The sequence below is a fragment of the Diuraphis noxia genome, unplaced genomic scaffold (assembly GCF_037042655.1).
Source record: "Diuraphis noxia isolate RWA-SAM2 unplaced genomic scaffold, SU_Dnox_SAM2 contig0005, whole genome shotgun sequence".
Classification (NCBI taxonomy): Eukaryota; Metazoa; Arthropoda; class Insecta; order Hemiptera; family Aphididae; genus Diuraphis; species Diuraphis noxia.
In genome coordinates, this window is record NW_028301715.1 from 13,021,167 (window position 1) to 13,034,066 (window position 12,900).

The 12,900-nt window shown below is 29.9% G+C and overlaps 5 protein-coding genes across 7 annotated transcripts in view; 2 read left to right on the plus strand and 3 right to left on the minus strand.

Moving 5' to 3' along the window:
- The window catches only part of LOC107163545 (A-type potassium channel modulatory protein KCNIP1-like), a 414,281-nt gene that overhangs the window by 66,812 nt on the left and 334,569 nt on the right, over nucleotides 1-12,900 (plus strand). The window lies entirely within an intron of this gene.
- On the minus strand, nucleotides 224-1,159 carry LOC107163561 (larval cuticle protein A3A-like). Its single transcript, XM_015511023.2, has 2 exons — nucleotides 1,016-1,159; nucleotides 224-888 (listed from the first exon to the last, which is right to left on the minus strand). Exons 1-2 carry the CDS (start codon nucleotides 1,025-1,027, stop codon nucleotides 412-414), a joined length of 489 nt encoding a protein of 162 aa, XP_015366509.2. The 5' UTR covers nucleotides 1,028-1,159; the 3' UTR covers nucleotides 224-411.
- Nucleotides 2,654-3,302, plus strand: LOC149054922 (larval cuticle protein A3A-like). The gene is made up of 2 exons (XM_089229340.1): nucleotides 2,654-2,680; nucleotides 2,814-3,302. The coding sequence occupies exons 1-2, from the start codon at nucleotides 2,669-2,671 to the stop codon at nucleotides 3,300-3,302; spliced, it is 501 nt and encodes a 166-aa protein (XP_089085466.1). The 5' UTR covers nucleotides 2,654-2,668.
- On the minus strand, nucleotides 5,501-6,344 carry LOC149054923 (larval cuticle protein A3A-like). Its single transcript, XM_089229344.1, has 2 exons — nucleotides 6,318-6,344; nucleotides 5,501-6,194 (listed from the first exon to the last, which is right to left on the minus strand). The coding sequence occupies exons 1-2, from the start codon at nucleotides 6,327-6,329 to the stop codon at nucleotides 5,703-5,705; spliced, it is 504 nt and encodes a 167-aa protein (XP_089085470.1). The 5' UTR covers nucleotides 6,330-6,344; the 3' UTR covers nucleotides 5,501-5,702.
- On the minus strand, nucleotides 9,460-10,440 carry LOC149054924 (uncharacterized). Its single transcript, XM_089229338.1, has 2 exons — nucleotides 10,329-10,440; nucleotides 9,460-10,202 (listed from the first exon to the last, which is right to left on the minus strand). Exons 1-2 carry the CDS (start codon nucleotides 10,410-10,412, stop codon nucleotides 9,627-9,629), a joined length of 660 nt encoding a protein of 219 aa, XP_089085464.1. The 5' UTR covers nucleotides 10,413-10,440; the 3' UTR covers nucleotides 9,460-9,626.

Below are 12,900 nucleotides of genomic sequence, written 5' to 3' on the forward strand. Positions count from 1 at the left end.
GTTTTGAACACTGTTAAATATAAGCTAAACAACTTTTTTCAGATTAATTTGGGTAGTTTTGACTAAATATAAAAATATGTAATACAGTTACAAAGTTATACTAAATATTATGGTAAATATTTACCAATAGCAACATTATACATACAAACAAATATTCGTTCGTGTGCCGACAAATCCTTTGCAAGATAGCAAGGTGTAAAAATTAGAAAAAAAGTCAGAGATATACAATAAATACACATTGTCATATTTATTTATATAATTAATACATAAGTCGTACCAATTGTCTTAAACACAGTAAAGTGTGACATTGGGACGACAGATCAATATGATCGCCATTGTCCAAAAAGGTACACGAAGAAAACATGAAAAAAAGATGATGAAGAAAGTTGGGTTACATAACTGATGAAGTTATTAGTATGCTGGTTTGTACGCTGGCTTGTAGGCCGGTGCAGAGTAAGCTGGTGCAGAGTAGGCTGGTGCGGAGTAGGCTGGAGCAGAGTAGGCTGGTGCAGAGTAGGCTGGTGCAGAGTAGGCTGGTGCAGAGTAAGCTGGCTTGTAGGCAGCTGGTGCTGAGTTCTTGACGATGGCGTTGAATCCGTTGTAGTCGTCAGCGGTGTATTCGACGGTGCGGGTGGAACCATCGGCTTCCAAAAGGCTGTACGATCCTTTGACGTAACCGTTGCCGTCGCTGTATTCGGACTGGCTCTTGACATCGTAGGTGTGTGGGTCGTTTACGCTGTATTCGAAGTTGTATGGTGTGGGTGCGTATGCGGGTTCTGGGGCGTAAGCCTTTGGTGCTGAGTAAGCGGGCGCAGAGTACGCTGGCTTGTAAGCTGGGGCAGAGTATTGGGCGAGTGCGGTGGCCACGCAAGCGGCGAGGATGATGATCTGTAACAAAAAAAGTTTCTTATTTAATAACAATATATATTTTTTCAGTTACCATGTACCTTTTTTTCTTATATTGAAAATCGATATGTATAAAAATGCAAAATAAAATTTTTTTTTATTGACTTACCTTAGCGGCCATTTTATTGTGTTTTTGGTGTTTGGTAAAATTATTCGATGACTGGTACAGAAATAAACTGATGTTTACAGAGACCAGAATTGTGGTATTTATTCAAAATGATAGCCACAACATCCCTTCCATTCAATGTTTATGACATTATATGTACAATTTCCTACCAGCTGTTAGTGTACATTGTCTGAAATCGAAAAATAACCGGTTGGGGCGTAGACGCTTGTGAAGTGCATTTCATTTATATTAAATAATTGTCTTTGAAGTGTAAATATGGATCAAGTTCATTAAAATTATTGATTTAATTTCATAAAGATTGTGGTGAATAGACAATCTTAATATTATGTATCTGTAAAGTATCATAATTATTTTTTGACACACGGAAAAATAAGAAAATTACTTAATGAGGAATCTGGTGAATATCCAACTTCTTAAAAATTTGAACTTCGAATACTCACAAGAATGTATTTGACATTCCGGGAACTTCCTTTTATGGAAGTAGAAAAAACTTACGATAATTTAAAAGGAACTAAAAAACAAAAATTGAAAATGTTTAATTACTAAGGATATTTTCAAATCTATTTAAAAATAAGTGATTATAAAAGTGTCAAAATATTTTGAAAATTTCTTCATGTTCATAATACCTAACGCATTCAAATCCAAACCAAAAATAGAAGCAACTTGGCTCATAGTTCGCAGTTTTACAATGGTTGAAATCCGATTATAATAGTTTGATATAATATGTAAAACAACTGTTAAATTTTGCATATTTGATCTATCGTCTAAATTCGTAAAGTTTTTGTAATAGAGACTACTTCAAATATTTTTAACACATTTATAATCACTTATTTTTAAATAGATTTGAAAATACATATTAGATAAATTAGTAAATAAGATTTTGAATACAAAAATAATTACCTACTTTATAATATTATATACCAATGCTTACCATTTTTCGCATAGATAATACATTTATTCTACATAAATCAACTAACTTGACATTTTTTTTATCATTTGCATGTTTTAAATTAATTATATATAACATTTTACTCCGTTGAATATAATGTAATTATAATTTCTCACCTATCTATTTTCTAGGTCAAGGTATATTACATTTAATTTGATTTTAAGTCGCTCGAAAAAAAATATATACATATATATTATAAACGACTATATGAGTACAATATTATGATCAAAAATATTTTAAGTACGCATCACGCAGTGGCCCATATACATACAACGAATAATATACAGTAAACCAATGAAATAGCATGTTTCATAAAAAATTGTTGATTTTCGAAATGATCGGGATGGTAAATAGTTAACGGTTATTCATAGATTTACGTGATAATGCAAACAATTACTTTTAAAATGTGAACTAAATTTATGTAATGAACTTGAAATAAATAAGTTACAGTCTTCGAACACAATTATTCAATAAAAATGAAATGCATTTCACGGGCGTCTACGCCCCGACCGGTTTTATTTCGAATATACACAAACTGCCGATTGAAATTTTTACGTATAATATCATATACGCATGGAAGGGATACTGTGACAATTTTTTTGCATAAATACCACAAGTCTGGTCTCCATAATCACCAGTTCATTTTTGACACAGTCATCGAATAATTAAAAAAAACAAACACTAAAATGGCCGCTAAGGTAAGCCACATTTATTTATATTTGGTTTTTTAAAAGGTTTGCATTTTATACATACAAAGTATAAGAAAAATAAAGTATACAGTGATTGAAAAAATATATATTGTTATTAAATAAGAAACTTTTTTTGTTACAGATCATCATCCTCGCCGCTTGCGTGGCCACCGCACTCGCCCAATACTCTGCCCCAGCTTACAAGCCAGCGTACTCTGCGCCCGCTTACTCAGCACCAAAGGCTTACGCCCCAGAACCCGCATACGCACCCACACCATACAACTTCGAATACAGCGTAAACGACCCACACACCTACGATGTCAAGAGCCAGTCCGAATACAGCGACGGAAACGGTTACGTCAAAGGATCGTACAGCCTTTTGGAAGCCGATGGTTCCACCCGCACCGTCGAATACACCGCTGACGACTACAACGGATTCAACGCCGTCGTCAAGAACTCAGCACCAGCTGCCTACAAGCCAGCTTACTCTGCACCAGCCTACTCTGCACCAGCCTACAAGCCAGCTTACTCTGCACCAGCCTACGCTGCACCAGCTTACTCTGCACCGGCTTACGCTGCACCAGCTTACTCTGCACCGGCCTACAAGCCAGCGTACAAACCAGCATACTAATAATTTCATCAGTTATGTAACCCAATTTTCTTCATCATCTTTTTTTCATGTTTTCTTCGTGTACCTTTTTGGACAATGGCGATCATATTGATCCGTCGTTCCATACATCAATGTATTTAAGACAATTGGTACGACTTATATATTTATTGTGTAAATATATATAACGACGTCTATTTATTGAATATCACTCGTTTTTTTTCTAATTCTTACACCTTGCAATCCTACCAGAGATTTGTCGACTTAAAAAAAAAACAATTGTTTTTGGATTTTAGTATAAAAAATGGGATCAGTATGATCCCATTGGTTAAAATTAAATGCGATATAATAATATGTGTATTTTACATTTAACGGAGTTTAAGACTGGGAAAGTCACACTCGCATAATTTATTACAAGTGGTTTAACCCTCATTATTTAATTTTTCCAAGAACAACGCTCTACCACACAGAATCAGTTATAAACCATAGTTATTAAATATATCTTTATAACGTACCAGTATAAAATAACATGACCAGAGTGATTCATCATCGGGCATCGTCTAGTCAAAACCGCTGAAGCTTTTTGTTGTTCCGTTTTACGATTAAGAGACTTATTACTGAGAAAAGATTTTCCCGAGTTGTAAAAAGGGTGTAAAAATGGGAAACGTTTATCTTGGTTGAATGTTTTGAAGTTGGGTAAATAGGCGAGAACATTAAACTTCGTAGTATTTTCCACCACCGCCGTCGACGTCGTACTGTAATCCGTAATTTCGCCTGCCACAGGGATAGTTCTCATAATAAACATATTATTATATTATGGTTCTTTTAGAATCAAAAATCTTAATAAGAGATTAGTTTTGAGATTTTTTCATATACCTTCATTCACTTTTTCAAATGCATTTATAACATAAGACATACTTTATTAGGAGTATAAAGGCTAACACAAAGTCTTCGTTATGTATCGTTTTTCATTTAAAATAATGAAGGTTTGGATAATATAATTTAATTTATATTTTACACATCTATTACATCAGAGACTTATCAAGCACCTACTGTATAAAAGAGCATTATCTGATTGTTCGCCTTTTTTTCATATTATTTTGTATACCTATAAATATAAAAAAAATAATTTTTAAATTTCTTTTTCATTATTTGAAATTTATATTTTCGAATGTTTTTTTTTTTTTTTTAAATTGAATATTAATAAATATAAATTTTATTTTTGTTATCAATGAAAACTTCATGTGACAATATTTAATTTAATTTATAAAACGATTTAAGATCATTAAATGTTTATTTTTTTGAAAAATGTTTTATAGGTGTTTGAGAAGAAAACTACTATTATAGTACTGGAACCACAAGAAATCTAGGAACATTATTTGATATTTGACGAAATTTCGATATTAAATAAGCAAACGCGGAATTAATATAAAATAGATTTAAATCTTTCAAAATAACATTAATAATTATTTCATATAATATATTTAATATTTTTATATAAATATTTCTGATACGTCATAAATTTACTTATAAATGTCCTAAAAATGGTACTGTTATATAGCAAACAAAATACAAAATATTAACATTCGTTAACATGTTATATCTACCACTTGAAATCGATTAGACATTTAGATTAATTATTTATTTTCATAATTAATAAATTATGATAATATTACAGTATTAAGAATTGAAAATGGTATTGAATATTTATATATCACTTTACGTTATTACATTCATAAATTTACAAAAGTTTTAAAAATATTGTTTTTTGACTTTAATTTATGTTTTCAAAAACAAAAAAAATAATAAATGACAGTCGAAATGTCTTATATTCACTATTTTGAAACTGTATAATAATATGTATAACATCGTATGTAAATATAGTTATAATGAATATTATGTAAAATAGTTTTTATGTATAAAATGTATACTTCCATTTTCCATTGTTTACATTTATTTGTTAAATTTTTTTTTAATTTTTACTAAAATATTTTATTGTATATGCGATTAAAATTAAACTTTTACAAATGAGTATAACATTACTCTTAGTATTCAGATTGAAATGATGATGCATTAGTTCTGAATACATAAAAAAACTCATGATAAAACTTCTGATTTTTTTTGTTTTGTTTTGTTTATAATACGAAAACAAATGTAATTCTACCAAAAGCATGTGATCAAATAGGATTGTAAGGGGGGAAATAAAATTTAAGTCAGAGATATTCAATAAATACACATTTTTATATATTATATTTACACAACAAATACAAACATCGTACTCACTGTCTTATATATTATTATGGCATGGTATGACTTTGAAACCACGGTTCAATATGAACGCGATGGTCAACGGAGATGTACACGAAGAAAACATGAAAAAAAAAAGACTAAGAAGAGAGTCGTTGCACATGACTAATTAAATAATTAGTATGCTGGTTTGTATGCTGGCTTGTAGGCCGGTGCAGAGTAAGCTGGTGCAGAGTAGGCTGGTGCAGCGTAGGCTGGTGCAGAGTAGGCTGGTGCAGCGTAGGCTGGTGCAGAGTAGGCTGGTGCAGAGTAGGCTGGTGCAGAGTAAGCTGGCTTGTAGGCAGCTGGTGCTGAGTTCTTGACGACGGCGTTGAATCCGTTGTAGTCGTCAGCGGTGTATTCGACGGTGCGGGTGGAACCATCGGCTTCCAAAAGGCTGTACGATCCTTTGACGTAACCGTTGCCGTCGCTGTATTCGGACTGGCTCTTGACATCGTAGGTGTGTGGGTCGTTTACGCTGTATTCGAAGTTGTATGGTGTGGGTGCGTATGCGGGTTCTGGGGCGTAAGCCTTTGGTGCTGAGTAAGCGGGCGCAGAGTACGCTGGCTTGTAAGCTGGGGCAGAGTATTGGGCGAGTGCGGTGGCCACGCAAGCGGCGAGGATGATGAACTGTAAATAAAAAATTGAACAATTTAATTTTTGCAACCACATTTATTTTGGTTCTTAGATTAAAAATTATTTGGCTTAAAAAACACTCGTTTTTAATTTAAAACGACGATAATCTTTACTTACTTTAGCGGCCATTTTAGTATTTTTCTTTTGGTTTTCTGGTCAAAGTATTTGTTGACTGTGTACAGAAATGAACTGGTGATAATGGAGACCAAAGACATGGTATTTATGCTAAAAATTTTGTCACTGCATCCCTTCCAGAGGTATGTGGTGAACAAAATCTGACCAGCAGCGACTGCTGTAGAATGTCAAGTAAGAACCGGTCGGGGCGTAGACACCAGTGAAGTACATTTCATTTTTTTTTTTTTTTTTTTTATCGATTGCGTTTAAAGATTGTAAATATGGTTCAAGTTCATAAAATTTATTTCTTGTATATTTCGTCCACGTTCACACTCTATTTAAAATAAATTTTTATATTATCCGTTCATTCTTAACGGACGCGAGGTTGCGAACCCACTCATCTCGAAAACTGTGATTATAATCGCCTAATATGATTAGTATACATATTCATTTTTTTTAAATTTAATATTACTAAAATATTTTTATTTTTTATTTTATGAACAATAACTGTTAAAACTGAAAAATATTATCACTGTATATTGATGATAATGAATAAGAAATAACTTATAACCAGGTCAATTTTACCTAATCGTATGGCATAGTTTATTAGATAAACAATTTTAAACCAACTATTTAATTTAAAAATAATGTAACTTGAATCTTAAAAAGTTGACTTAACTCTATTTTGAATTTGTGTTATGAAATTTACATACCTTTGTATGAATATCAATTTTATATATTATATACACAATACAAACATTACATAGATCATTATTATTATAACAATAATCTAATATTGTGCTACCACGTTATAATATATTTATGATTATGACATATTTTTATAATGTTATGTAAACCATTTAAGGCGATATTATGTATAGGTACTGTCCGACATATATTATGGACAACTTAATTCTTAATACTTTTAATACTATTATAAAAAAACAATTTGTTTAGTTCAATATAATTTCATAAAAATGAGTGCTTATTATATTTTTATACTACTATCTTATTCTGTTGCATTATTTTTTCTTTTTCATCAAGTTCGACTATTTATTTTTTGCTTTGACGTTATAGTACGACACATAGACGGATATTTTACTATTATTTTAATTTTAAAATGAATATGTATACCCGAATGCATATTATTACTGAGTAGGTATTATGACAAGAACTTAACTTAATTACTTAAAAGTATATTTATTTTTATTTTTTAACTGTTGCCTATGTAATACCTAACTCATTTTAGTTAATTCAGTTATCATGGTTGTGATAACACTGGATACTTTAGATACCTATAATAAAATGATGAGTAAATAATCATAACCTAAGGGCTAACTCTTTCTCACTAAAAGTCAAAAACAATTGTCAAACCGATGTTAGTCAGTACTCAGTATAATTAATAAAATAATATCTTATTGCAATAATTAAATTGTATTTCCAAAAATACGAAAGTTATTATATTAAAAAATACACTAAAATATGAGTAATTGTGACTTAACTCAACAAACATTTCGATATTAAATATTAGTTGTATATGTATTATATTTTTCTGAAATTTTCAGTGCATATTACTTATTTAGCACAACATGAAGTATCCAATTTTCTAGCTTATCTACGATGCATAACTGTCAAGATAGTTTATCTATAATTACCTTAACTAATCGAGAAGTTGAAAATATAAAGTATAATTTAAATGAGAATAGTTTTTAGACGGGCACTATTTTGTACATTTCTAGAAAATAAAGTACATAATATTATGTAAATATGCAAAACGTAAGGTAGGTAACAATTGTTGATTTGATCATGCATGTGACCTAAGATATTTACCCAATTTTTCATGCGATCATTTACAAAATGAAGTTCAAAGCAATACAGTTATTACAGATTTAACTCATAAATATATTTATGTCATTAAATAATGTTATCATTATCACTAATAAATAGCGATCATCACAAACAGATTCGTAGTATTCAAAGTATATAATATAATTATGTCATTTGCTAATCGATTTTATACGCATAAAAATATAATTACATTATAATATTATCAGTTATTACATTATCTGTAGTACCTACTTTCTTGAACTGAATTGTAGTTATTCGAAAATATTTTACAAATTATGTTCATTCAAATTTTATAATTTATAATTTTGCACTTCATTAAAATTCAAACAAGATATAACGTGAGCTTTTTTTACATAATATTATGCTTATTTTTTCTCTTATTAAGTTTGTTTCAAAATGAGTTTTATATGTTTGTATTATATATTTATATTATTTACTTTACAAGTGAGAAATATAAAAGTGTTCATTCTTTATTTTTGATAACTTATTAATCTTTCAATTTTATTATTGGCCTGTGTTTTTAGGATTTAGTAGATACATGATGTTTTAGAGTATTTTGAATTATAAATACAATTTTTCATAGTAACATACTAAAATGATTATAAATTATAATAATTCATATTATATAGATAGTTGGTATCTAAAATTAAGAGGTTATTCTATTGACAAAAATTGTTTATGATTTAAAATCGTGTCGGTTATGTTAGATTAGGTTACATTATGTAACTAATGGTAACCTTTAAATAAATGAAAAATAATCAATTCACACGAGACTTAACATCAGTCAGGTCAACACAAATAAATTTAATTATGTCAAATCAAAAGTAAAAAGTATTATAAACAGCTTGAATAGTGAATTCTATGGTTTTTAGAAATTTAAATTATTTCAACCTCAACAAACCATGTCAAAAACATCGCATGTAATATTGTCATGAAACTTGTATATTTATCATCACATTAATTAACTACCTGTTAGAAAATAAACTATTAGACACTGAATAAACATTTTGAATTCGTGAACAAAATGCATTTTTTTTCCATAATTTAAACTATGTTACACATTATTAAATTCTACGTATCTAACCGATACACGAATTATTTTTTTTTGTAACTTATAAAAAGTGTATTATTAATACACGGACAGATCTCAAGCAAAACCTTGATTTTTTATTCCGATGAATTGAAACCTGCAATACTGTTGTTAAATTTCTAGTCACAGATCCATGATACTGCTACAACGACGGGTAATAAAACGGCCATACATATAGCGGGAAGGTGAAAATAAAATACAAGCGAATTGTGGTATAAATCAAATAAACAGTTTATTATTTATTTGACAAATAATTTAACAATTGAATAAATTAAACATGTTCGGGAGATGAGAACATCAAAGCCGTTTCCCGTAGACGAGAACGCAGCTCAGTGATAGGTGTTGTGACGCAGTCGGAATGGTTTGGTTTGAAATTAGTATGCCTTGTATGGGGCTGGTTTGTAAGCCGGGGCGGCGTAAGAGTGAGCTGGTGCAGAGTAGGCTGGTGCAGAGTAAGCTGGTGCAGCGTAGGCTGGTGCGGAGTAAGCTGGTGCAGAGTATGCTGGTGCGGAGTAAGCTGGTGCAGAGTATGCTGGTGCGGAGTAAGATGGTGCAGAGTATGCTGGTGCAGAGTAAGCGGGCTTGTAGGCCGGGGCGGCTTTGTAGGCTGGGGCTGGGGCGCTGTATGGGGCCTTGTATCCTCCTTCGATTTTCTTGACTTCGGCGTTGAAACCGTAAGAGTCAGCGGTGTAGTCGACGACGCGGGTGGAACCGTCGGCTTCCAAAAGGCTGTAAGTTCCTTTGACGTTGCCGTATCCGTCGCTGGACTCAGATTGGCTGTGCACATCGTAGGTGTGTGGGTCGTTTACGCTGTATTCGAAGCTGTAGGGTTTTGGGGCGTATGTGGGTTCCGGGGCGTATGCCTTGGGTGCGGAGTAAGCGGGTGCCGGGTAAGCCGGGGCGGCGTATTGAGCGAGTGTGGTGGCCACACAGGCAGCGAATATGATCATCTGAAAATAAAATTTAAAAAATATTGCACATACAAACATATATCGTATTACCGATACGATTCGACTCAACGAAACCGATTGAAAAATATTAAGTTTAAAAGTGTAGACAATTTACAATCTTCTTACCTTAGCGGCCATTTTTGATTTGTTGTTTGGTTTATTTGATTTAATCAAACGAACAGAAGAGAAGTAACTGGTGATTATGATCATCGACAGTAGGGTATTTATACAGAAATATCGAAGGTAAATTTTCCCTCCATGTTTTATCATTACCAAATATTAATTGACAGTAGACCGGTTGTTTAATGTAGTTCAGTTTTGTCCAGTGAAAAAAGTGATATAACATTTTATTTAAAACAGACCAGTAATCTTAGAATCTATATAATATAATTAAAGAAGTATTAATTTGTATGTGCTTAGATTATAAATAGATTATAGTAATTTATTTTACTATTAGTAATTTAGTAAGTTGAGTTTTTTTTTTTCGAAAACATTTGAACTATAATAACTAATATTATATAATATTATAAAGTTGGTGTATCTCATACCTATAATTGTGATTAATTTTTGAATCGATTCTGATTAATAAAAGAATTATATGAAAAGGTCCGTGGTATAGATAGTTGATCAGCAATACCTTGTATTATATTTATATATTTAGTATAGGTACCTATCTTGTAAGCTAACAGGGTATCATAATAATAATAAAATCTTATAATTTTAAAATATTATTGTGTATGTGAAATTTGTATTATAATTTACGTTAAGTATTCAAATCCTTACAAAAATATTTTATAATTACAACAAATTAAATCTCTAGTTACTGTAATATTTTTTTGAGATTCAGACAATTTCGAAAATGATAATATAAACATTTTGTAAATATTTCAAGCCCCTACGCTTTTTTCTATTTGAACTGCAATAAAATTAAGAATTCAATTTAGTCAAAAATCGTATCGCGTTGTAATTCTAATTTTTTTCGTTTTCTATTATTATAAAAAGTACTAGGAATTTAGCCTCGTAAAAGTTTAAAAAATATATACTCTTTTCTAAAAATCTTTCATACTTACAAAAAAAAAAAAAAAACGCTCACATCATTCTAAAATAGAAAAACTATTATGTGTTTTATTTTTGTAATAACTTAAAATTATGTAAAAAAATTTCAAAACCATTTATACTTTTATAGATATTAGTTCAAAGTTAATAATGTTACAAATTCAAAGAGTCACGTTGTAATTATTTATATTAATTTTTCAATAGTAACGTCCATGAGTGCAGAGAGTACACTACATATAACATAAGTTGAAAATAACAGAAAAAAGCAAACTAAAAAACAAGAAAAACTTTTTGACAATAATCAAAATAAATACAATGATCAGATAGATATTCGTTATTGTAATGTACAATTAAATTTATGGAACAACAGCAAACTAAAATACGATTACCTACTTAAATAGGACATTATGTTTAGTAGGAATTTATTGGTAAGACTCTAAGGTCAATTATACGACTTAAGAGCTCAGGACAATTAACAGTTCCATCAAATAATTTATATATATAATATACATAAATAATTCTTAATAATATTCCGTCATTATTATTCTAAAATTCTAAATTATGTTTTTTTTTTATATATATTTGATTTAAATTAATTTTGGTACAGTGTTATTATTATTATTTTTAACACAATTTAAGTATGATGTTTTACAATTCAGTCATTTTTAAATTACAATGTAGGTAAGCTATTATAAAGTTGCGTAATAAAAGTGAACTTGTCATAAATGGAAAATATGTGTGTTACAGTTACCTACTTAGTATGGGCGGTTACAATCGACAATTCATAAATTATACATGTCCGTGTTATTTTGAGGTGAAAACAAAAATTTAAATAATATAAAATTTTAGAATTTATACATATATATATCATACTAACCTACTGTAGTTTGATATAAAAACTTATCATTTTCATCTTTGTTGTGTTGTATATTGATAAATTATGCGATGAACAGAATTAATAGATTACAAATTAATTTTCTAAATCACTACTAAGTTTTATTTTTTATTTTACTATCTAAGTCCAAACAAAATTTACAGGTATGTCACGTTTTGTTTGAAACTTGAAAAATCTGAATTATATTACCTACATTATACGTCGAAATGAATAAGCTGAAATATGTTAACAACAATTATGCTATCAAATATATAAAAAGTAACATGAAAATAAATATGCCTTAATGTTTTCTTTTTAAAAATACAAAGAAAATCATATGAATAGTCATGTGAGTGGTGACCATTAAAATTTGATTTCAGCGATTATAAATCAACATTGAAAATGATTTTTTAATGAATACTAAAATAAAATGGAGATAAAAATTAATCATAATACCTAATATTTTTTTTAAATATATTGTTTAACCAAAGCATGAATATTTTGATCCCTAACTTTTGTTTTTATGAAACTCTATTATTAAAAGCCATAAGCCATAATAAACTAGAAGTTTTATTTCTTTTAAAAGAAGCAGACGGTCATTGACATATTATTTTTTTGCATACACGACCCCTAACGAAAGATACATATTATTGCACGTACACATAATATGAAAGCATTTCTAATATAGGTAGTGGTCGACATGGGAGTTAAGTTGTACATTATTTTCCATCACGATGAGGTACCAAAAACATAAACTAGATAAGTATG